Raw genomic sequence first — 25,659 nt, forward strand, 5'->3', positions numbered from 1 at the left:
TGATTTGAAGACATTTTCCTTTCCTGGTTCTGTTTTGTGGTTCTCTTTCATTAAAAACCCAATGCAGCCCTTGGAACCTTCTGGATGATCCAGAGGCGAGGAGGTCCATCATTTCTACACACGAAGGAAAGTTTGTTTGTAGTTTCATATTTGGACTACACTTTGTCATGTATAAACTGTAGTCACTTGAAAATCTATGAATAAAAAAACAGCTTAATGAATATTTCACATGTCACACAACATTTGCCTTTTTAGCAACAATTTCAAAAATGACACCTTTAAAACAATAAAAAAAAGCTTTTAAAGGATAAAAAGTACAAGTAGGCAATTATTTCTCTATGAATTGAGGATTTTTCTACATTTCCTGCTCACATTTCTTAATGCTGACTTAATAGCAGTGATGGATTTGGAATTTGCCCTATCCTTGTCTGCCCACTCCTAACTCTTAAAGTGACTTTGGCTGCACTGACAGCCCAGTAAGCAAAGAGAGATGGGAACAAAAAATTAAACGGCGGAGAGCGGCGGCAAAGCCGAGGAGGCTGGAAGGAAGTCCAGAAGCAGATGAGCGTGAAATCTCACTTTGTTGACAGCAGCGATGTTCCCATCAGGAACAGAGAAGCTCAGGCTGGGTGTCTTCTCTGCAGTTTGGATGTTTTTATTCAGTCTAAAAGGCTTAAAATATCTGAACAAACAAATGTTTGTTACCTTTTTGATCGTGTAAGGAAGTTATTTACTGGAAAAATGCTAAAAAGACATTTAAGTTACATAATCTGCCAATAAATTGGGATTTCCTGCCTTTTAAGACAAAGTCATTTATCGAAATTAGCTATAAACATTTAAATTTGGATCTTTTACTCTGGTAATTAGAAATATTATGTCTTAAAAAGAAATTTTCTGCTGAGGTTAAGAGTTTTAAATCTTTGAAGTAGATACATTCACACACGTTCCCTCCAAAAATACATCCTACATAAAACAAAAATAGTCTTGTCTTACTTCAAATAAGAATTTTTGGTCAGATGATTTTTCTTAGTCAATGTCAGATTTTATTTATTTAATTTTGCTTATTTAAGGAAAATCTAACAATGGCATAAGAATCTATGGTTGTGTCCAAATTCCTTCAATGGCCGTGGCGTTCCCAGGCAATGTTGGCCGCTGTAGGTACCATAACCATTCAGCCTGCAATAACCGTTCAGGGTCTTTTCGACTGAGGATAACGTCACTACGGTAACCCCACTTGGACAAACTACGTAACTCGGAGATCTGCTCGGGCTCTACATATTTTCATTTCACGTATCCTTTAGAAACCTAAAGTTCTTTTCCTTCATAAGTTGTGTCTGACATTATTCTTTGTAATGTTTATAGAGAGATTTTTCCACAACCCAGTTTGTAAAAAGATCTGTGGCTGTTACAATGAACCGGCTGCTCCACACAAGCGAACTGTGTCTCTGAGCAGAGCAGCTGGAGTCTCGTAGCTTCATATTTGCAGGCAGGTAAGTTGCTTTGTTACAGTGTGCGGTCCGGGGAAGGGTTTCCATTAGGCTGCAATGCACTTAATAATAATCATAACAATAATAAAGCACGTTTAGAAGATAATCTTGCTCTGTCTAAGCGCTGTTTGTTTACAACGGACCGCATAATATCTTCTTCTATGGTGGTAGTAATTTGTCCAGACCAATCACCATCTGACACGTCATCGGACCAACGGACAGTCAATCACATAATGTGACGTCAGCACCACTCAAAGGACCTCAAACAGTTGTTGCAGTTCGAATGGTTATGGTACCTACACCGGGTCCTTCGTCAAACGGGTAAGCGGATGTTAACGGCTGTGAATTTGGACGAGTCTAGCCTTTAGATAATTCCAGCCGTAACATTGGCGAATGTCCTGTCGCCTAGCAACCATGAGTCCCGAACCGACGGGAGTAGTGAACAAGGCATGGGGCTCAAAAGTTTCCTGGCTTATTCTATCCAACTTTTAATGTTGGAGGTGTAATTATAAAAAGCTGTAGTTATATCCAATTCCGGGTCCCGTTTCACAGTCCGCCACTGTTGGCAGAAAATCTCCGGGTTCTGCCACAATGCATCTTGGGATACACCAGACCAATCCTTGGAATCAGGAAAAAGAAGGCCGCCTTTAAAGGAGTCGTTGAATTTGGACAGCACTTGTCGCGGCGGTGCAAATGCCCCCAACAAATGCAGCCCAGGAAAAACGCAGTCACCTCGAATTTGGACAAAGCCCATGACTTATTTCTAAAGAGCCTGTTGTATTCTATTCAGGGAATTTAAGCTATTTCTATTTAAGCACTTTAAGGTAGCTCAAATTTCTAGTTAAGATCATTTAAATAGTTCTGGGTTTTTTTTGGACGTTAGAAACACAAAAATCTGTTTTACGTAAAGTTTATTCAGGCTTTGACAGCCACTCCACCTCCTATCTTCTGTTATCTGCTCTTCGTTATAAAATCCACTTTTAAATGAACAGGAAGCTCAGAATAGTCTGCGTCAGGTCAGGGGCCTGGGCGGGGTGAGCGGTTCAGACAGCTGCTGCTCCTAATGACAGCTCCATCTGCCTCCCTTCCCTCTGACAAATGAACCAGCCGAGGAGCCGGCTCCAAGTCCCTGAACTCTGCTCAGATGTTTTTCTTGGCTTGTCCATGACGGACGAGCGTGTGATAAAACATTTGAAGTGGTGACATTCTCTCCAAGACCAGCTGGAGCTCACCAAAGAAGAGTGAAGGAGTTCCTGTGTTCTGATGCTTTAAAGGCTGCTGTTTCATCAGTGGCTGTGTGATCCAGTGCATGAACTTTGACGAGGCTGCAGGAGTTTGTTGCTCCTCTACAGTCGGTAAAACATTTGTTTCTAGAGATCTGACATACCTTTGCAGGGAATTACTTAAGTTTTCTCCTCATTTTTCATTCATCCAAAGTTTAAAGTCCCACTCCAGTCATCTTTTGAGCTATTTTAAAATCATTTCACGTAGTCTTTTAATAGTATTTATGATCATTTATATTTTTCACAATTAAATGCTCACTTCTACATTTAAACAGCAATAAACACAAATAGTGGTTTTGACCACACAAACAAATAAGTTCTTTCCTCTCGTTTGGCCCTTAAGGTGTGGACTCGAGTCGCATGACCTGGACTCGAGTCACATGACTTGGACTCGAGTCACATGACTTGGACTCGAGTCACATGACTTGGACTTGAGTCACATGACTTGGACTTGAATCATGACTTTGACAACTTTAGACTCAACTTGGACTTTGGACTTGCACACCAGTAACGTGTGACTTGACTCAGAATTTAGCCGTCTGACTCGGAAAGATTTGCTTTTTTCCCCAAACTCCACAGATTAACCCTTGTGGTATCTTGCATTGACGTGTTCTCCCTACCATGACAAAGGTGGATAAAGGTGGAAAGATTTCATGTAATCCATGGACACCAGTGAAGATCACAAATCATTGAAGAAAAAAGGTTCAGCGCACTGTCTAGTGGGTCTACATGACCCAACTCCCAACGTTAAAGTGCATAGGATAGCACAAGGGCTACAAAGTATATCGACTTACACAGTCTGTCTCTGTGTTTGTTTACATCCAGGTGTGATCTCGGCACGACGTCCAATCAAATCAGGTCCAGTTGGTTTCAACCCACTTGGTCCCACCTCTGCCCTTAAGGCTTGGGAGGTCAAGTGGCCTCCGGTTACTGCCACAGGTTTATAACGGCTTATTATTTAGCCAATCACAATCAAGAAATGATATTATTGATTTTATGACAGAAAATTTGAAATTTGAATGACGGCCATATTTGACTCACAAGCCGGAATTTGGACATGCTCTTTTACAATCAAGTACACCCCCCCCCCGTGGCTCTTTTTCAAACTGCATTTTTTTCACCTGCTCCGGATTCACAACAATTAGAAAAAAGAATTTTAAGCTTTATTTTCCGTATTATATGTCCTCCATCATCAAAAAATGCCACAGTAACACAATTTTGTTGACTAACCGCCTATTGTTTGGGTTGATGTAATCTGTTTTTAAGACTTGGTGATGTGGATGCAGATGAGTGGAAACGCGGCCTGCTGCAGCCTTGCTTTCTCCCCCACCAATTGCACCTTCCACCCTGTAACAGACCCCCTCCCCCCCCCCCCCCCGTCTCCTCCAGAGAGTTGGGTCCACCGCTGATAATGACCCTGCCTCGGACGGTGCTTTTGAGCGGTGGTGCCTGGCTGGAGCCGCGGGGTAATTCAGCTCCCCCTTAAAAAATAAAAGGAAATTTGAAGAAAAGAAAAAAAGCCCTGGACTCAAACCAGCGCCTCTAGGATGGAGAGGAGTTTTCAGGGGAAATTGACAATGTGTGAAGCTCAGGAGCCTCAAGGCACTCAAGCTCGGAAACCCTGCTGAGAAAGGTGCTGAGGTTGCTGGGAGGGGAGGGGGGGGCCTCAGGCCACAGGAAGCAAGGGGAAAAATATGGCGGGAAAAGTGAGTCCTGCACAACCCTCGCAAGGATGTTTATGCTCATTTATATTCTCCGTTTTTTTTATCTCTTTTGTGAAGTAACTCCTCTTCGGAAACTCCAAGCAGCTGGTAATCATTGCTCCTTGAAAGAGTTCACTGCTCCTCCATCACTCCGCCGTCATCAGGAAAGGCGGATGCTCCGGCTGTTACCGCAGCCCGGTCCAGTCTGCTGAGGAGGCAGTAGACAGTAATGTGCTCGGTCACACTGCAGCTCCCCTGTGGGGCTGCGCGGATTAAGCCCGGCGCAGGGGATGGCGTCCAGCAAACGCGTGACCGCGCCTGGAATTTCCATGAAATTGTGAACGCAGCACCCTTTTCTTTTAACATTCCCTCCATCTTTCATAGATACCACCTACTGCCCAAAAACAGAACGTTAAGAAGTGGTTGAGCAGGAGATAATGTCCTCATCGTCCTTCCATTGGTTTCAGGAATTGCAAACTTTTATGCACATTATGGGACGATGGCCTCATAATAAACCTCATTATTTACTTAATTAAAACTTATTGCATTTTAATCTCAAAGTTAAGGCAGATTACTTTTTATCTGGGTGTGGATCATGGACTGTAAAGGAGAACTGGAGTGTGACGTCACCCTTAGAAAATTGTTTACTTCCAATTTCATGAAATGAAGTCAATTCAGTCACCATTTTTTTGCCATTTGGAGCCAGATGAAGTCAGTAAGTAGCGTGGTCCAAGTCAGTCTGTGTTTCTTTGGCAACACACTGAAGTACAAATCTTTTATAGCATGGTAAATGGCGTATACTTGTATAGCGCTTTCTACCTTTCTCAAAGACCCAAAACGCTTTACAGTCACAAATCCAGAACACACACCCATTCACACACTGGTGGCGGCTCCGCTGCCGAATACTGGTGCCAACCTTCCACCAGAGGCAAGGTGGGGCTCAGTGTCTTGCCCAAGGACACTTCAACACATGGGCGGGCAAGGCAGAAATCAAACCTGCAATCTTCTGATCAGAGGTGGACCGCCCTACCACTGCACCACGGCCGCCCATATGAATTATTTTCACAAATTCATTTTCCTAACAGGAAGTAAGATGACTGGATCTCTGAGGCAACGCCTTTTGCTCCTTGTGGGTGCCGCCCATTTCATGACGTCATCCTAGAGCCGGTCTCAGCAGCGTGTTTGCGTTTTCTCGCTGCCTACTGCACATTTTCGCCACTTAGTAGACATCACCTTTTGACTTTTATTTATGATAAAACTGATGCAGTGAAATAGAAATGATGTATTAGTTGTTATAGTTTATAGGTTTTAGTTTAGCTTTTTGTTTATGTTTTGCGAAGTATCGTGATCACAGTGTTGATCACTACTATTGCGAGTTTTCCTCATATCCCCTGTGTGGATTCCTGTATTTTTTTTTCTCGGTGGGATGTTTTACTTCAGCAGGAGTTTCTTAAAAGTCATTTAGATGGGTGGGTTAGTCTGTCCTTGAAGAAGCTCTCTGCAGCGTCTGGATGTGAAGAATTCTCTTCAAGACACAACATAACTCTCACAGGAGGACTTTGTACTAACTTCATCCCCTCCAGCTGCTCCCTCTTTCCTTCTACCAGTGCATTCTTTGCTCTCAACTGGAGCTTTTTAAACGCCACAGATTCTCCCGGCGCCAGTGATCATTTTTCCCATTCTTCTTTCAAATGTGGTTCAGCGTCTCTCCACCTGACGAAGACGTGGACACACTTGTGAAAACTTCCCGACAGGTTGTGAGAAACACCTCCCCAGGAGGAGCTCTGGAACCACTTAGGGTGAAACACCACCCAGGTTTTTTTTTTTTTTTTTTTTTGGGGGGGGGGGGGGGGGGGGGGGGGTGGTGGAGGGCCGGACAACAGATCCCAGCAGATTCCAGCTTCACATTCCCGGGATTTTGCTGCAGCTGTCTGTGAATAGAAGAAAACTGGAAAAGTGTCACTCGGTGGTTGCAACGTCCCCAAAGTACTATACATCCAATTTACAGGTTGGAGCAGATTCCCAGCCGCACATATGGAGTAGAGTGCAGCGCTCCTAGCTTCCTGTGTTCATTAGCAGACTTCCTTTCTTCCAGGGCGCCTCCCTGTTACAGCCCCCCCCCCCAACCCCTGACAGGTGTCAGCTGTACTTAGCTCACAGACTCTCCAAAGCTCCCCAGAAATCATTTGCTCCTTTTTTCCACCCAGCAGATTTTATCCCTGGGTCTGGACAAATTCAGGCAGAGATGCTGACTTTTATGGGAATGACATTTATTTTGATTCAATAGAAATCCTTTCTCCGGGGGTTGGGGGAGTCTTATCCCCACCCCACCCTTTTCTTTTTTATTTTATGTCCCGCAGCAGCAGTCCCGGACCAGATTGTTTTCGCAATTTGTCCTTCTTACTGCGCCTTGGAGCAAATATTTGCCCCCAGCCACATAATCAAAAACTCACCAAAGTTTGCAAGCACCTGGTACTTGATAAAAGATGAATTTTGAGCTTTGCGATCGACCGCCCCCCTCCAAAAAAAATGATGACATCACAGAGTGGGAAACGCTCAAAAACTTAACAGCGCCACAATCTCTTATAGGGCTTAAAAAAACCTATAACATTTTAGGATACCTATAAGGCAGTTTTGAAGTTATTATGGGATGTACACATGGCTCAGTGGCCATATTGTTGCACTGAGAAATTTTTCTATTTTTTCACAATGTAGGAAAAAAAAACTGGTTTGAGCAATCGTCACAAAATTTCCCACACAAGCCACCAGGGAAAGTTTACAAGAGCAACCGTAGCTTCTTTGACCTTTGACCTCAGAAACAGGCTGCCATTTTGAATTTTCAAAACTAAATATTACTTGGGATATGTCCGAATCCTTTCCCTCCTCCCTAGCTACGATATAGTGCGGACACTGTGCTCACAAATTTTTTTAAACGACAAATGTGACATCATCGATTTCGCCTGAAAACCTAATCAGCACAAGGATTTTACGATGACTATTGTTACACCTACTTTGTTCTGATGAAAACTTTCATGGGTTATTAAAAAAAATACATTAAAGTACATTTTTTAAACACAATGCATTGTGGTCTATATTCCCCAATTTAGTGAGCATTGCACACATTTTTCTATCAGAATATTGTGAAAATTGGATATATGAATCCCCGGCTCAAGTTGAACGAAACGATACAACATACCTTATGAACATATTAGGAATGTGGCCGTGGTTACCAAAAAATCTCAATTGCTAAGGAAATTCGAAAATCTACTTTTGCAGATTTTCCTAAAAAATGACATATACCTGCTTGTCACGTCAAGGAGAGCAAAAACTAAAACGGTTGCTATGGAGATAAAGCAGCAGAAAGGCAGCCGTTTTGAAAAAAGTGTTTATGAATTTATCATGTGCAGCTATGACCAGCAGAGCGGTAGAATTAGTGATAACTTTGTTTGTTCTTATTTTTCTTGGACTTTCATATTATGTGGACAGTGCTTTTGCCAAGGCACCTTGAGGACACTGGGGAAGCATTTCCATTTTCAGAATATGGAGTGAAGTCATGCGACGGTCCCTTGTTGGTCTGAGGCTGCAGAAAAGCCTTTGAGTTTCCAAAAAAGCTTTATCCCCTTTTCTCCAGACACATTCTCAAGGGATTAAGCAGTGAAAACCCTAATCAAATCAAAATAAACAGCTTCTATGTCAATGGAGAATGCCACATTTTTGATTCCTATTTTGCCATGGATTTGTTCCAGGGAGGAAAAAAAAACCCCACAGAGGGAAAGCGCCTGCAGAGGAAAACGGTGCTGATTGTGTGGGAGTGTCTCCAGCTCTCTGATGGACAGTAGCTGTCTTCATGTATGCACATCTCGCCTTTGACAGCAGACCGGTTCCCTTCTTTGGGGCAGCAACGGCAGCTGAGCTGTGAAAATGGAAGGGTTTAAGTGCGCCTTAGGAAAGCTTCTGGCGTCACGGCCGTGTGGCACTCCGGGGTAGCCAGAAAGTATTTACTGCAGATTAGAGCGTCCTCTTAAGTGTTTTTGCAGAGTCAGTCTTAAGCTTTGCAATTGCTGCTGGTGCTGTGCAGCATTCTGCAGCAATGAAGAAACGTCAGGAAGAAAAGCCCGTCCTAATTACACTTTTCTGCCTCCGTTTTTAGTTTTTAAAGGTCAGGAATGAGGGTTGAAGTGTTTGTCACTGCTTATATATGTCATGGTGGACTTTTTTATGGCCTGTGGGACCATTTTGTCCTCGCAGATAGAGACTTTTCTGCACCTTTCTGAGTGAAGATGGCTCCTCCCTTTAAAAAAAACAAACAAACAAATAAAAACCGATGATATTATGGCAGACAGAACGGTAACTAAAATAGATGGGCAAAAATATTTTAAAATGCACCAACGAAACCAAAACACGTGTCAGAGATTTACATAGGACATTTTGACTTAATTAGGGGATGGCCATACGACCTCCGGCCGCCATATTGAATAAAAAATATACTATTAGTACCAGCTACAAATTTAAACTCGTCCTAAGGAATTTAATCGATCATCTCCTAACATATCAGGCATCATTTTGAAAATACTAGGGAATTACGGCGAGGTCGCAAATGTGGCGTTCTGCTGTGACTCGCACATTTTTTAACGGAATATTGTGAAAATTCAATGTATGGATCCCTGGCTAGAGCTGAACAAAATGAGAGGACATACAGTTGGATATAAACACATTAGGAATGTGGAATTACCAAATTATCTCTGTTGCTAAGGAAATCCAAAAGTTAACTTTTGTCAATTCTTCTAAAACTTACATTACTCTGTTTGGTATCCCCAGGTGTCCGAAACAGAAAATGGTTGCTATGGAGATAAAACCAACAGAAAAGCTGCCAATTTGAAAAAAGGGAGGTGTTTTTTTTTTGTACATCTTTTTGTAAAGTGGGGCGTGTGTAGCGGCTGCTCACCAAGTTAGGCCAGGCCAAAGGCGGGCAGCAAGAGCGAGGACAAGGGCCGTTGGCATCTGCTGGCCATACAATGCCTCTCGCAGCTTTAAAAAATTTTTTTTAGAAATGATGAAAGGTTTTTTTTGTCCTGGTTTGTATCAGTAAAAGCTGACAGCTACCCTGTACTATCTTTTTAAATGGGTGATTTATCAAAGCGGGGATTCACAGAGGTCATTCTGGATGTGAGGGGAAACAAATGTCATCAAGCTGCATTTCTGGTTTTTCAAAATAAACTTTTTCGCGACCATCATGACAAATACTCTCTTTACATATGCAATGGACACCAAAATGAAAAAAGAAAATGATTTTTGTCATCCGCAAACCTTCTCTTGACTGATGAAATAAGAAAATACATACATCACCAATATGTTTGTTCTCTTCAGGCTGTAATCTTTTTACGTCTAGTTGGATTTTATGGGTTTATATGAAATTCATGCTCATAAATCCTTTTTCCTTCAGCAGATCTCATGCAGCCCGGCTCCTGGAGTCACTTTGGGGTCTTTTCTTTTCCCGGAGGCTCTTCATTTGTTTTGCTGTCCACTTTCTGCCAGTCCACCTTTTCTTGTTTGAGAGACGTTTTATGATATTTTCTGTTCTTTGGTACTTCTTGTTATTATTATTATGTATATTTTCAAGCTTTATACCTTTTGTTTTTTCAGATAACTACGCTCGGACATCTAACTACAGCGGGTCAGCCAATCCCAGCTACAACAACAGCCTGGGAATGAACGCAACCAGCCCTATGCAGGGTCAGGGGCCCGGGCAACCCGTTCCAGGGGGGCGCAGCCACGGCCCCGCCAGCCATAATAGGGTTTACACTTCCATGGGTCCCAGTTCACCAAGCGTGCCACAGCCAGCTGGCCCTGGAATGGGTCCTCCATCCTTGGGAAACTCTAATCGCAAGAACCAAGAAGCAGCAGTGGGAGGCAGCATGGCGGGAACCGTCAACACACTCAACAACAGGTGAGGCAGGCAAGACGAAACGCTGAATGGGGTCCAGCTTCAAGTGAATATTTAGCGAGATAGAAAATTTAAAAAATAAATGTTAAATATTTGCCATACCAGTTTTAATTTAATAGTAAACTTTAAGGAAATGTTGAAAAATGTTTACGTTTTGATACTACATGTTTCAAATTTAAAAGAAATATTCAAATTCTGTCAAATTCGGTAGGGAGTTTAAAATATATATCTATTTTTTTCAACCTAAAGAAATAATGAAAATTTGTAAAAATATGTAATATATATATATATATAAAACAAAAACGCCCCTCTCACCCTCCGCGGGTGGTTTCTCCTCCAAGCTCGGGTCCTCTACCAGAGGCCTGGGAGCTTGAGGGTCCTGCAGTATCTTAGCTGTTCCTATACTGCACTTTTCTGGACTGAGAGGTCTGAGGTCTTTCCAGGTATCTGTTGTAGCCACTCCTCCAGCTTGGGGGTTACTGCCCCGAGTGCTCCAATTACCACAGGCACCACTGTCACCTTCACTTTCCAGGCTTTCTCCAGTTCTTTTCTGAGTCCCTGGTATTTCTCCAGTTTCTCATGTTCCTTCTTCCTGATGTTCCCATCGCTTGGCACTGCCACATCCACCACAACGGCTTTCCTCTGTTCTTTATCCACCACTACAATGTCTGGTTGGTTCGCCATTACCATCCTATCAGTCTGGATCTGGAAGTCCCACAGGATCTTTGCCCTCTCATTCTCTACCACCTTCGGAGGTGTTTCCCATTTTGACCTTGGGGTTTCCAGTTCATATTCTGCACACATGTTCCTGTATATTATTCCAGCCACTTGATTGTGGCACTCCATGTATGCTTTCCCTGCCAGCATCTTACACCCTGCAGTTATGTGCTGGATTGTTTCAGGCTCTTTGCACAGCCTACACCTTGGGTCTTGTCTGGTGTGGTAGATCTGAGCCTCTATTGCTCTGGTGCTCAGGGCTTGTTCCTGAGCACCATATATATATATATATATATATATAGAGAGAGAGAGAGAGATAGATAGATAGATAGATAGATAGATAGATAGATAGATAGATAGATAGATAGATAGATAGATAGATAGATAGATAGATAGATAGATAGATAGATAGATAGATAGATAGATAGATAGATAGATAGATAGATAGATAGATAGATAGATAGATAGATAGATAGATAGATAGATAGATAGATAGATAGATAGATAGATAGATAGAAAAATAATAATTTGAGAAAAATAGAATTCTACATTTAAAAGAAATTATTAGAATTTGGAAAAATGGAAAAAAAATGTGAATTTGAAATAATGTCACTTAAACAATAGTATATTTGAAAATGAAAATGAGTATTTATTTAAAAATAGTGAATGAATACATGTATTATGTGAAAAGTGTTTTAAACTTGAAAGAAACAGCCGCTGTTTTTTATTTTCTACTTTTCTTCTCACTCTTTGCTTTCAGGTATCAATTTACATATTCAGACTTTTTACTTACAGGGCTGGGCCTAATTTTTTTCGATTTTTGCTTTATTAATAATCACATTTTTCTTTCCTTTTAAGCTTAAATTGAGATGAGAGACTCAGCAGAGGCAAAGTCCTCTTCACATGACTGCTTGACTCAGGGTTTATTCCCCCTGTAAGGTTGTAGTTTTGAACACTTAAAAGTGCGTTTGCAGCAGCAGACAAGAGTAAACTCTCGCTGAACCCATCAGGGGGAACTTGTGAAAGCTTAGTTGTTGCCTGCAAGGAAGGACAAGTCTTCCCACTTTCTAATATCAGTGTGATATTGCAAACAAAGCATCATGGGAGCAGAGTGACTGAATTCACACGAAACCCCGAAACGTAATATTTTTTTGTTGTCCTCCTCTTTCACCTGCTGAGGCCTGAGCAAAAATATCTCACCCCCCTCGGTTTGTTGGCGGCATATATTGTACATGAGAACTGGACTGAGTGACTCCTCCCCCCTGAGGTTCCAAACAGGAAGTACTCGCTGACTATAACAAGCCAAAATCCCATAGACTTCTATAGAGACATAAACAGCTATGAATCAGTCATCATATTTGTCAGAATGATACATTTTTCTAACGTAAACTTGCTAATCTGAATTTTTAAAACCTTTTATCAACTTGCCAATCAGGTGCCTCAATAAAAGTAGTTGGTTTTAGATTAAACATTCAAAACATTTGATTGACAGATTGTCAAGAACCCGCTTTCAGTGGTACGGGTGTGACCTTCTGACAAGCTCACTCCTGATTGGTGAGAGTGGTTACTATAGAAGCACCGACTCAGACCAATCACTGCTTACTTACTGACGGTTCCAATATGGCAGCGTACAACTCATGGAAAAATGGTGACTTAATTGACTTCATCTGGTTGCAACTCAGTCCAGTTCTCTTATGCAATCAATTGTTGGTGGTATTGCAATCTCCACATGCCGCCGACCTGCTCTTTTCTCCACCTGTCTGCTGCCGTCCCTGTGACCCAGACCTCACCATCCTCCAAGGTCTGCCACTGTATATTTTGGTGAATATGGCTGTGACTAAACGTATCTGTCAGGAGCCCCGCCCCCCACCTTAACAGAAAAGAAACGGTGTGTCATTATCGTTCAAAGTGCCGTCACCACCTTCGTCAGCATCAAAGGAGACGCGCTGGAGTCGCTCTGATGTCAACAGCAGGAGGCTGAATGCTTTGCACGTGCACGCTTGCTGGGTTCCAGATAGTTGTTTGCTCCACAGTCCTGTGTGCTGAGGAGGGCTGGAGGGAGGGGGGTGTCAGTATGGCTGAGTAATCGCATCAGGGGAGTCGAACCCTCCTCCCCCCTTACTAGCACACACACTTATGCACACACGCTGCGATGCAAATGCTCGACAAGCCATTAAGAGATGGTTGGCTTGTCGATCAGAAGTGGCATGACATGATCCCCACTGCTGCGACCAATCAGGCCGGCTGTCAGTCTTTCCTCACATCCAAACCTCCTCCAGGACTCCAGAGACGATGCGGCTGCCGGGAAAGCAGCCCCCAGCTCCCCCATTCTTTTTATTCGCAAACCTGACGGAAAAGCGGTTCATCTGCGGTGGGGGTGGGGGGGTGTGGCTGGATGTCTGTGTTTTCTGAGTTTCACTCCATTCCACTTAAGCTCCACTGGGCCTGAGTGGCATGATCAAGAACGCGCTGAACACGATTTTCTGAACACGTTTTTGATTTCGTAAATCACAGCTCTATTCTGATTAATTGTATTAATGTCTCGTTGATGGTCAGAGGGGCCGTAGGCGTGAACTGTTAGCCACGCCTCTGTCAGTCTGCCCCAGGGCAGCTGAGGCTACATTAGTAGTTACCATCACCAAGTATGAATGAATAATGGAGACATTGTAAGCGCTTTGAGCACCAAGAAAAAGCGCAGATAAATCTAATCCATTATTATTATTATTATTATTATTATTATTATTAATGAATGACTTGATGTCATAGGATTCCAACCAGGCACAAACTGCATTTATTCCTTTTGTATTTCATGATCAAGAAAAGACTCTACATACATTCCTACCAAATCCGAGTTCCTGATTGGTCAGCTGGTTTAACCTTCAGCGTGTGTTCAGTGGGTGCGCGTTATGTACTTCAGCGTGTGTTCAGTGGGTGCGCGTTATGTACTTAGAGCCTGAAAATGGTCTTAAATACTTGCATAGCGACGTGTCAAAGTGAGCGTTCTGAATGCAGAAGCCTGAAATACGAGCTGAGGTGAGTTCACAGACTTTTCGTAGACAGTGTTCGGGGCCGTTGTGTTCCTTGAGAGTTTTGAACCCGGAAGCCCAAAACGCACATGAACGGGTTTTATGCTGAGCACGTGTGGTGCATACGGGGTTCACATGAATCTGCCGCTACCTGATACTAGTGCGTACACACAGTTGGTTCTACGTTGATTTACGCGTTTTTTGCGTGGTTTATTCGTGATACCTCTGTGAAAATTTCACAATTACAACTTTTATCACTTTTTCCACGTATATTCACGTATAACCAACTTTCATCCATGCAAAATGCACATTTCCGAGCCTGCTGTGAACGTATAGCACAGCTTTTTCCTTTGATTTTCTGATTCAAACCTTATTGTCTCTTTTTAACCCGGCACAATACCTTCTTACTGAGGAAAAAAAAAGCGCTCAGTGTGAGCTAACTAGTGTAAAAAAAAAATAGTGCTTGTTATGTGAGAAGGCAAACCAGGAAAAAGTTGTCCTACTTCTGCCAGCTTCTTTATTTAGTTTGCAGCAGGAGGAATTAGTTTTATGGCAGAAAGCACTTTTTTTTCTCCTCACTGATTTGATACAAAAGTATGTCAAAGTGTTTTGTCATGATGGGCATTTTTTTCCTCATAACTAGTTTGTGTGGGAATGCCTGCCTGTCTCCCACTCCCTTCTTCTTTTCATCCGTCTGCTTGTGTCTCCTCCCACCTGTTTCTCTCTTTTTTTATTCTTTTCTTTTACCAAGTCTCTGCTCTGTTATCCTACCCAGACTATTATATCCATCCCTGCCTTTCTTCTCCTCAATTTACTTTTTTTTTCTCTCCGCTTTCTTCAACACAGCCTTGTTATGTTTTTCTCCCTCTGATCCCACTTTAGAACATCTGAGAGAAATTGGGAGAAAATTGGTCTCCAAGAAAAAGGGAGGAAAAAAAAAGAAAAAAACCTGCAGTTAGAAGCTCCAGCTCTCGGTGCAACTCTGCGAAACATTCTGACTTCTTTTCTTTTGAAACGTGTGTGGAGCTACCATAGCCGCCTGCAACTTTCCAAATAAGTGCCTGACTAGTTAACGGGACTTTTTTTTAGTGTCCTTTCTCTTCATCCCTGCCAATAATCTTCCACCTCTCATCCCACACGTCTGTCCTCTCCTGACTCACATGATGCATTTGTAGCTGCACTCCGCATGTATTAACCCAGACGAGAACAATCACAGATGAACTAAGGAGGGCCACTTTTGGATTCCCGTGGCTGCAGGCGTGGGCAGAGATTAAATCTTCATTAGGTGTGGTGCATAAAGCGCAGCCCCACCCACACCACCCCTAGAGGCAAATTTCCCCTCCACCAGCAGGCTAGAATCAAAAACTAATATCCCACTTTGATTGTTTATAGACCCACTCCAAAGAAAATGGTTTTGTTAGTGTTTTAACGTTATAACGTCGCATTTTTCTGATGATGGAGGACAACTATTAATAAAATTAAGGTTAAAATTTTCATTTCTTTATTCATTTCGTTGACAATAAATAAATGTTGTTTTGAAAAAGAGTTTATTTGTAATGGAAGAAAATGCTGCGGGCGGGCCACAAAGCATAGGGTTGCTCCTCACCAACGGTCCCGCCCACAGCACAAAGACAAATTTTTAATAGAAAATCAAACAGGGTTTTGGCTAAAAATGGAAAACCTACAGAGTAAAATTTGCAGGAGCCAAAGACTGCAAAATAAAGAATGAAAAAAATCATTTTTGAGGTAAAAAAAGTGCTTCTGAATAATGCTTACGTCCAATTCGGTGCTCAATGTTTGTCCAAAAAATATGTTCATAGACCGGACGATTATTAGAGGTAAATAAACTAAAAGGGTTATTAGTGTAAAAACAAAACAAATACATGAGCCAATGTTTATTTGTTGTTAAATCACATATGAGTGGGAAAATTATGCTCACAAAATACAGCAATTATACTAAAAAAACACTAGAAATGCGTTTAAAACAGCTCAAAACATGATGGGAGTAGATCTATAATGATCTTTATTGTGGGTAATAGGGCTAGATTCTAAAGAAGGCATGTCCAAAGTCCGTCCAGTACTGCCCTGCAGGCTCCAGTCGTAAAATTAATAAAAGGTGTCCCCCGGCACTTTATGTGTGTGATTTCTTGATTGTGATTTGCTCAATTATAAGCCGTAGTAAACTTTTGGCAACAACCTTGACCTTTAAAGCCTTAAGGGCCAAATGGGGGAAGAACAGACAGATTTGTTTCTGTGATCAAAACCACTATTTGTGTTATTTTCCTGATCACATGATTTCAATTTAGAAGTTTACAGTGAGCATTTAATTGTAAATAATGTGTAACAATATGATATGAACCCAGATTTAATGTTAACAAAAGTTTTTTGTTTCAGACAGACTTTTTATTTACGTATTTTATTTTTGGTCTTCATATCAGAAATTCACAGTATTTTTGGTAAAAATGTATTTGAGAAGAAATGAAAAGTAGCCCATTTTAAGAAAAGTTTTATTAAATAATTATTATTAAAAAGGTGACCAAATCCCCATATCTGTGCTTTTTGGACATAGAGAGATCAACACCTGTAGACCACGGCGGGACTTTCTGGTGTCCTCACCAAGGTCAGCCAAGGAGAAAATGGTTTTAAGGAAAAGAAAAAAGATGAAAAGCTTCTGAGCTTTTGTTGGCAGAAGCAGAATTGGCTTTTTTTTTTTTTACGACTTTCCGATGTTTCCGGCGACACGGCGCACAAACTTCCTGAAGCCATAGGAACAGACGAGCTGTCGTTAAAAATAACCACTCACTTAAAGAAGAGCAAAGCACGGGGGGAAAAAAAAGAGGAAGGAAAAAAAAAGCCATAAATAAAAAGGAAATTGAAGGGAGAGGAAAAAATGTTGGATAAGACAAGAAGAGAGGAAAGGAGAATGCTCCCAGGCAAATCCTCGCCAAATAATTCATTTCTGACCTCCTTAGTAAGTAAATTTACTAAATAAATAAGAGCAGCGCTTGAATGTCAAGAACGGTACATGCTGCCTGTGGCGCTTTGTCGCTCACAGTCTTGGCAGCGCTGCGGAGCGCTCTGCTTTCATTAGATGGGCAAAATAAATGGCTTCTCCTCATCCATCCATCCTGAGCTGTTTGATGTTTTAGCGGGGAGGCGGAGGGAGAAGTCGCTTTTCTCTGGATTTAATATGTTAAAAGCCGTCCCTTTATTTGTTTATTTATTTATTTTTGTGTGCGCCAGGTTTATTCGGGTGTGTGTCTCGGTGTGCACGCATGTTTGTGTGTGGACAGTGGAGTTTGGAGGGGTCGTGGCCGGCCCGAGGTCAGACCGGGCCCCATATATAATTCATAGCCTCCAGTCGATCCACCCCACCGCTCCATCCAGCATTCTCTGACTTTCCTCCACTGCCCCCCCCCCTGCATGCTTTTAACCATGTAGCAAGCCGGGGGATCGATAAGGAAGGCCTCTTAGCCGTCACACGGTCCTGCAGTCCCGGCGCTTCGGCTGTCTGCTTCGGTTAGCAGCACTGGGAGGCAACGCCGCCGCCTGTCACCGCCAATGAAGGACAAAGGCGCTGCCACTTCCAGAGAGGAACCGTCAGCTGGTTGGCTGGCACCTAGTAACCATGGCATCCCCTTGGCAACAGCACCCACCCTGCTCGCACAGACAAGGACGCACACGGAGGCGCTCCGCCTTCGGTCTGGAAGCGGCCCTGTCTGATGCCCTTCACGCACAGACATCAGCGCGGCAGAAACAGAGGAAGGATAGAGTCTGTAAGCTCACGATCGGAGCGAAGCTTCTCCGAAAACAACGTTCCGGGCTCTCCATTTCTCCCTACTGCATGTTTGCGTACCCTCGCTTCAGTTTCACAGAACAGCTCTGGGGCCTTTAGCTCAAAAATACGCCCCCATCTGTCCAGCGGGGGAACCCATGTGCAGACCTCTCTTCCTTTTCCTCTCCTCTCCCTTCTCTCTGCAGCAACAGGACACTTCTTCTTTTTTATTTTTTTTTGCCAGCACAAAGGTGCCCAGGAGCAAAGATAGATGTGCTGCCTCCCCTTTTCCCCCTCCTCCTCCTCCTCATTCCCCCCCAGCCCTGATAGCAGCACATGCATATATTAAGTGTGATTAAACGCCGTGCAGTGCCTCCATCAAGTGCTTTCTAATGGGCTTTTTTATGACATGAATTAGTCATAATGGGAGAGTGCCGCTCCCCGCACCGCCGCTGTTGTTTTGGTTGATTTTTTGAGGGGGGCTCTTGGTAGAAAGTTTGGCTTCTCTTAACCGATTTTTCTCTCGAAAAGGTGCAACAATCGAAAGGTGAATTGGTTTCTATGTCTTGACTCACACTGAGCTTCTCAGGCGGCAAATCCCAACACATGATGGAAAAAATGGGGCCAGATAAGTGTGGATTTGGAGTGCTTGTGTCTTTGCAATAGCCCCCCCCCCCCCCCCCCCCCCCCCCGGTGTACCTCAGCCCCCATAGAGGGATTACATATGTATCATCAGCCGTGCTCTATGACTAATTACATCTGTGAGATGAGATTATGGCGAGGTTTACCATGCCAATCCCTCCTCTCAGGCAATGTGTATCAGTTCCAACATTAGGTATTACATTATGTGTCTCTGTGATTGTGTGAAAGACAGAAAAATGTGGAGGAAATTGCATTTTGCTCCCAAATTTGTGTCAAAAATGTAATTTTTTCCCCCGTTTTTTTAATGCCCCTCCTCACTTCAGTTGCGTTTACTTAAAGACACGGTTGTCCGGGAGATAATCTTCCATCAGCAGCAGGTGGACCAAACTGTCACAAACAGAGGGTTTCCTTTCGGCCTCTTTGCCCACACGCACACACACACACATGGGGTGTGTCACATTCAGCAGGTTACAGATAAGCCCCGACCATGTCACTTGCAATACCATGTGATGAGCCGCCTGAGATGGAAAGGGGAGGCTGAGTGAGGGGAGCCGAGCGGCGGCATCGATTTCTGCTGTCGCCATGGCAGCAAATAACCTGATCCTCTCCAAAAGCACACCTTAATTAGGTAAATTATGAGTCGTGGGATGAGCGGAAGGAGGGAGAAAAGAGGGAAGATCGGTAGACCAGAAAAAAACAAAACTAGTTTCTTTTTTTGTTCTAAGTTTGCTCATTCATTCTCAATCTTCTGAAGCTTTTTGTTTGATGTTTTGTCTCTTAAGTGTGACTTTCAGATATACATGCTGCTCGGTTGTTGCTGCAGAATTACTCGACTGACTGCCCGTTATCATCGCTGCAATTATGCGACTTGTGTTGCTCTGCAACTCCCTCTGGTCTCCTCGGTCTGTCGTCACATTAGGGGTCTGGCTGGATTTGCGCGCTAATGTTTTCATCCCCCTGTGTTTGTTTTAACAGGCAGAGCAGCTACCAAACCCCGGGTAGCAGCCAATCAAGCAGCGTCCCGTACAGTCAGGCAATGGGGAACAACAATTTAACCATGGGCAACATGCAAGCTCCAGGCTACGGCATGCCACCTTCAGGTACCAACTCTTTCATAGACATTAACGCAGAGGCTAAAAAACCCTAAATGACCAGCAAATCTGTGTTTTACTCAAAATGATGCCAACTTCACAACATTATTATTACCAACGTGTTCAGAAAATAAATAAGTTAAAACCTTTAGTTAAAGACCCACTCACAATGAAAATGGCGTTTATAACGTATTCTTGTAGCCTTTTTCCAATGATGGAGGACATTTATAAACGAAAGTAAACTTAAAATTACATTTCTGAGTATTTTTTTTATTCAAATCGTTGTGAATCAGGAGCAGATGAAATAAATTGCTTTTGAGACATAGAAAATATGCTTCGAGCTCTCTGCTCCGATGTCTCAGCAGGAGGGGAGGGGGACCTGGTTGCAGACAAGATGGCGCCCAGACATCATCAGCCGGAAATGTAGTTTTCTGGATCGTAGCACCTTTTATTAGAACTTTCTCCTGTGAATAAACGGTTCAGTGTGCAGCATGAGCTTCAGACAGGGTCAAAACAGTCATTGTTTTATTTCTTTCACAAAAGGGTTTTAACACAAGTGTTCAGATTTGTAAAACTGATACATTGGAGCTTTAGCTCCAGTGTACACATTTCTTCGACAAGCGTAACTTTACAACGCTTAACGCGGTCAATGTGAATCAGCGTGATCTGTTGTGGAAAAAAGGGGCTTTGCGCCGGAATGCAACACTTTATATTAGGAATGTTGCATAAAAAGCAGCTTAGAACTGTTGTTTACCGGCACAAAAGTGCTTTTCTCTGCCGATCAGCTGATTCATCGTGTAAGGAGTTACAGACAGAGCGAAGCAGGCTTTAATAGAGACGTAAGTGTTAGAGTCGCCAGTTAAAAGACTAAAAATGGGGAGGGGGGACAAGACGTGAACTTCCGGATCCGGCTAATGATGTCTTGGCGCCATGCTGTTGTCTACAACTAGGTCCACAGAATGTCTCCATGCCAAAGGTTCGCCCACAACCCGGAGGCAAAATTCTACCGAACTCCTGCCGCTCTGCAGAAACTATGTCCTAGAAAAACAACACCAGTGATTATTTAGATTTTGGCCAAAAACATTATTAAAAGACCACTGGGAACAGTGACCACTGAGTTTTTAAGGCTAGCTAGCCAAGATGAGCCAAAAGCTTTATACCTGGAGAACCCTTTTTGTTTATGGAATCTAAAATAAATATATTTAAAATTCAAAATCTCCTAAAAAACAAAGATAAACATTGTAAACACATTTTTCCCATTTCTTTGCACCTCAATTTTGAACCCAAACCGGCTCAAATTTAATTAAAAAGACAAACAATCTTAAACTGAACAGTTTTTAAATTTGTGCAGTAGCACAACACAAACAATAACCTTGTAAGCAAGGACTTTATGTCTCTAAAAAGGTTTTCTTGACATTTTTAAGTGATCCGAGTCTTAATCTGATGTTTGCTGTTAATCCTCCAATCCCAACAACTCTTTAAAAACCCCAGGAGGTGCAATCATCAGGAGGCGCGGTAACTTTGTTTTAGTTGAAGGAGATCTCTGTGTTTTTCCTGAATAAGAAGCTACACTCTATCCCTTCTCACCGTTGTCTTTGAGATGAACTGTCACTCAGCCTCAGAGGAACCTTGAAGGAGCAGAAAAGAAAGAATTCACTTGTCTGACATTGTCAATGACATTGTGTTGAGCAGCTCACACTGAGAAGGTACCATTCTGATTTAAATGAAGAGACTTGGTTCAGAAAAATGTGAAATATGTTCCTTTTATCTGCAACAAAGTCATATTTGTTAGGGATTTCAGTTGTTTTCTCAATAAAATCTGAGTTTTTCTTGCAAAGATACTTTTCCAGTGTTGTGACGTTTGGTGAAACATCTTGAATTTATGCTTCTTTTCCCCACTAAATACGTGTTTGTCTTGTAAAAGGGGGCGTGGCTCATTCCGGAGACAACTTGACGAACCCAGACAGGAAAACAAAAACGGACGTCAAAGATGAAGGCGGCCTCAACGAGCCACAAAAGTCAAAGGTTGCTCTCCTAACTTTCTCCTCTTCTCTGTTTCTCCTTTATAAAGTTACTTAGTTCTTCATCTAAGTGCACCGAACCACGGTGATTACCCATCATGCACTCCTCCTGTCTTGTTTTCTCTTCTCATTTAGGAGTTTTTTTTTTTGCGTTTTCCAGCGCTGATGCTCTCCTGGTTTTGCCTCTGCTCGCAGCAGTCTGTTGTTTTGGCAGCTCGAGCTGCATTAAAGGCAGAAAAAGGGAAGAAGGGGGGGCTTGGCAGCTGCAGTACGCGCATGTCCATGCACACATTTAAACATTGAGGATATTTCCACACAGAAAAACAAACAATAAAAGTCGTGCACACGGCTTTTTCCATGCACACACATCTCCGAACACAATGCTGACTTCTCAGTCTGACCTACTAGTGCAGCTCGCCTTGGCTCAGCGCAACAACAAACTCTTCTTTTTTTTTTCTTCTTTTTGTCCTCCCTACCATCTCACTGGTTTTTGCTTAACGACCTCTCTTCAGCACAAACACCCAGAAAACGTCCATCACATCCACTACACGTCCTTTCCCTCCAAATCCCCCTCTTTTCTTTTGCTGATTACGGCAGTAGGGCCTTCTGAATTATTTAAGGCAGCCTTGCAGCCAGAAAGACCCCCAGTGCTCCCAAAAGAGATGATCTGTCTGCCAAGAGAGGGGAAAGGGAAAGAGAGGGCCAGAAAGATAAGCTTCTGCTGACATGAGCTTTCTGGAACACGGACCAAAAGATGTAGCACGGCTGTTATTCCACACACTAAGGCATGCACGTGCACTCAGAATGAGGATTTTGAAAATGGTGTTTGTAACGTGTTCTTGTGGCATTTTTCTGATAATGGAAGACATATAGAAAGAAAATTAAGCTTAAAATTGCATTTCTGAGTATTTCTTTATTCAAATTGTAGCAACTTGTAGACGACTAGATCCATGTGCATCAGGGGTCCCCAAATCCAGGCCTTGAAGGTGTCCTATATGTCCTATATGTTTTCCAACCAACCTGCCATTGAAGCTCCTTATTGGCTAAACACACCTGATCCAGGTAATCAGCAGCCGATAAGGCAGGATTTCTGGAAAACCACCAGGAGGCGGGCCCTCGAGGCCTGGATTTGGGCACTCCTGATGTAGGTCTTTGTTTTCCTCGTCTGAGCTGGTATCTGGCTAAAAGCTGTACGGCTGGATAGCTCCAATTTTTCTCACCATTTTTGTTGCACCGGTAATAGGTTGGGGGGTGTGAGGGGCTGTAGCTTAGCAGGAGAGCATGTACACAGAGAGCTCTCAGCAATTGGGAGAGGAAAGGGGGAGGGCTTGTTCCGCGCCAACAATCTTGCCCACAACTCACGGTACGTTCACACTGCACTCTGCCCCGCGTGTCCAACGAAAAGTCGACCTAGACTCACGTGTTCGGGCTCCCGTGTTCATGCGTCGCTATGCAGGTTTCTACAACCATTGTTGGGCTCCATGTACAAAGTGCTCCGATTCGACAGTGACACATAGATGGCGTCCTTTTTAATTCCCAGAAGTGCTGACCGTTTGAAACTTAAACATAGAGGAAAAATTGATAATTGTGGTTTGTGTCAAGCAAGAATTATATACCACCAAGTCTATTACATGTCGGAATAGAGCTGTGAAAAAAGTAGTCTGGAGCAAGATTCACGAGGTTTGCACACCGCTTTGACATTTCACACCAAGCCTCCTGGTGGCAGACATGTGCTGAAAAATTGCAAAAAAAGAGGAAGGCGCTGCTCGCTCAATATGAACACCATGGGCTATCCTTGCATTCAAGAATGCCTGTATAGTGCATTTTTGCATGTGCGTCACATGCTTGTTGAGATCAAATCAAAATTAAATACCCTGACTTTTGATTTTGGCTAAAAATGGCCTAATCGTAATTAAAAGACCACTGGGAATGCCTCCAAAATAACTAAAAACGGTAGTGCCCTACCCGCCAATTTTAACCGCACCCCCCTTAGTACACACACCCCTCCCCCCTCAATATATACATCCCAACATAAACACACACACATGCACACACACCCCCTCTCAAACACACATACACGCACACACATTTTGCAAGGAAGGTGGGACCTAGGACCATCTGTCCCCTGCCTCTTCCCTGGTGGGGGGTACGGGCCCCTTTGCAACGGCGGCTGTGTCCCCGGGGTGCCGGCTTCCTGGGCCCGGCGGTGCTCTCTCCGCGCGGTGGGGGGGTTCACATTACATCTGAGCCGGGGGTGTTCGTGTCCCTGGGGGGTGGGTTCTGGTCCTTGCTCCTGAGTGCTGGGCCCCGCCAAATTTCCAACTGTGGTCGAGCCTGGTCGGGCCATATTTACAACACCCCTTGTGGGCCCTCTTTTTTCCCCGGGGTTCCCCCCTCCTGGGCGGGGGCGGCGGGCCCCTGCCTCGCTCCTCCCTGGACCAACCGTGGGCCGGGCGGATGGCTGCCTGGAGTGCGGAGTGGGTCTCCCTTGGGGGTCCTAGCTCGTACCTGGGGTTGGGGCGGGGGGATGCCCGGAACTCCTGGGTGGTGGTGGGGTGCTCGTCTGGGGCTGTGGGCGTCCTTCTCCGGTGGGGCCCTGCGCTGGGTTCTCCCGGCGCGGCGGGGGGGCTGCTCTCCTGGTTGGGCTGGGGCGGCGCCCTCTTTCCCTCCGTGCCTCCCTGCTCTGGGGGCCTTGCGGCGGCCCTGCTGGCCCTGGCCTGGGTGGCGGGCTTGGTCGCCCGGGCGGCGGTTGTTCCCTGCCGGTTCCCGTGTGGCGTTGGGGGGATTCCGGCTGCCGCTGCTGGTGCGGTGGGGGTCTTGGGGTGGGGATGGCTGGGCACTCTCCCTCCTTCTTTTCACGTTCCACCATCCATTTTAGAAGAACATAAACACTCACCTGAGCACAGGTGTTAGCTCAACAGACTGAATGACTGAAATATTTCACACTAGTTGGTTTTAAGGCATAAGTATGCATGTGAACATTATCTGTTTTGTGTACATGTCGACAGGTGGACATTTTTGCAACTAACAGGTGTGTTTATAACATTTGAGTGTGTGTGTGGACAGGCTCCGCCCTTTTTTTTTTTTTTTTTTTTTACATTTAAACCTTACCATAATGATTAACAACCAGTAAACTTGTTGCTTTATGCTGCTTCATGGTCTTATCCCCCTTCCCCTCCTATTATCACCCCCTACCCCCCCTCTCTCTAACGTCCCTCTCTCTTCTTCCCCTCTTTCCTTTTCCGTCCGGTCCAACACCAAAGATTTTCAGACATGTTTGAAATTAATAAAGTTTGGCCCCAATTACAAAAGGGGTTTATTCAGACATACCTTTGGTTTGTCTGAAGATTAATAACCCCTCTTGTTAAAGTAAAATATGTCCAACCCAAGAGGCCCTCAGCTCTCATCTGTCTGCCTAGCTGTTGGACAGGACAAGTTAGAAAAAAAAAAATAAATAAATAAATAAATAAAAAGATGATTGGAGTGGGACTTAAAACAATTGTTCTGTCAATAAGATCTTTTTTAGTCTTTTATGCAAGCATTTGGATAGGTTGCATTTAACACTTAATAACAAACTCACACACTTAAACCCTCTTACTACAATTTTACATCATTAAAAACAACACCTGATGAGCAACTTATGGAAAAGTCTTGCTTTTTGTCCAATTTAAATCATAAATCTGGTTACGTAATCAAACTGTCACATCACAAAATCTGGAAAAAGTGTAAATTGTGTTTTCATCCTATATCGAAGGGTCTGATATATTCACCAAGCAGAAACACAAAAATGGAAATCAAGACATCTAGATGTTGGGTGATTTTCAGTTTAACTAAAGCCTGTATGCAATTGCAAACCATGTTCACACACAAACACTTGTTACTGGGAATATTTTATTTGAAAAACAAAGGCCTCATTCAAAATTCATTTAGGAGAACTTATTAAAGCGGTTAACACAGGACTGTGTTTACA

At 43.4% G+C, this 25,659-nt stretch overlaps 1 protein-coding gene across 12 annotated transcripts in view; it reads left to right on the forward strand.

Moving 5' to 3' along the window:
* arid1b (AT-rich interactive domain 1B) overlaps positions 1-25,659 on the forward strand; it is a 217,958-nt gene that overhangs the window by 173,840 nt on the left and 18,459 nt on the right. For all 12 annotated transcript variants that reach the window (XM_023952008.2, XM_023952011.2, XM_023952010.2 and 9 more), the window contains 3 exons: positions 10,117-10,420; positions 19,553-19,677; positions 21,593-21,693. In XM_023952008.2, the coding sequence (XP_023807776.1) occupies positions 10,117-10,420; positions 19,553-19,677; positions 21,593-21,693 (530 nt within the window). The remainder of the gene's footprint in view (positions 1-10,116; positions 10,421-19,552; positions 19,678-21,592; positions 21,694-25,659) is intronic.

Source organism: Oryzias latipes, chromosome 22 (genome assembly GCF_053564925.1).
Source record: "Oryzias latipes strain Hd-rR chromosome 22, Olatipes_Hd-rR_3.1".
NCBI classification, from domain to species: domain Eukaryota; kingdom Metazoa; phylum Chordata; class Actinopteri; order Beloniformes; family Adrianichthyidae; genus Oryzias; species Oryzias latipes.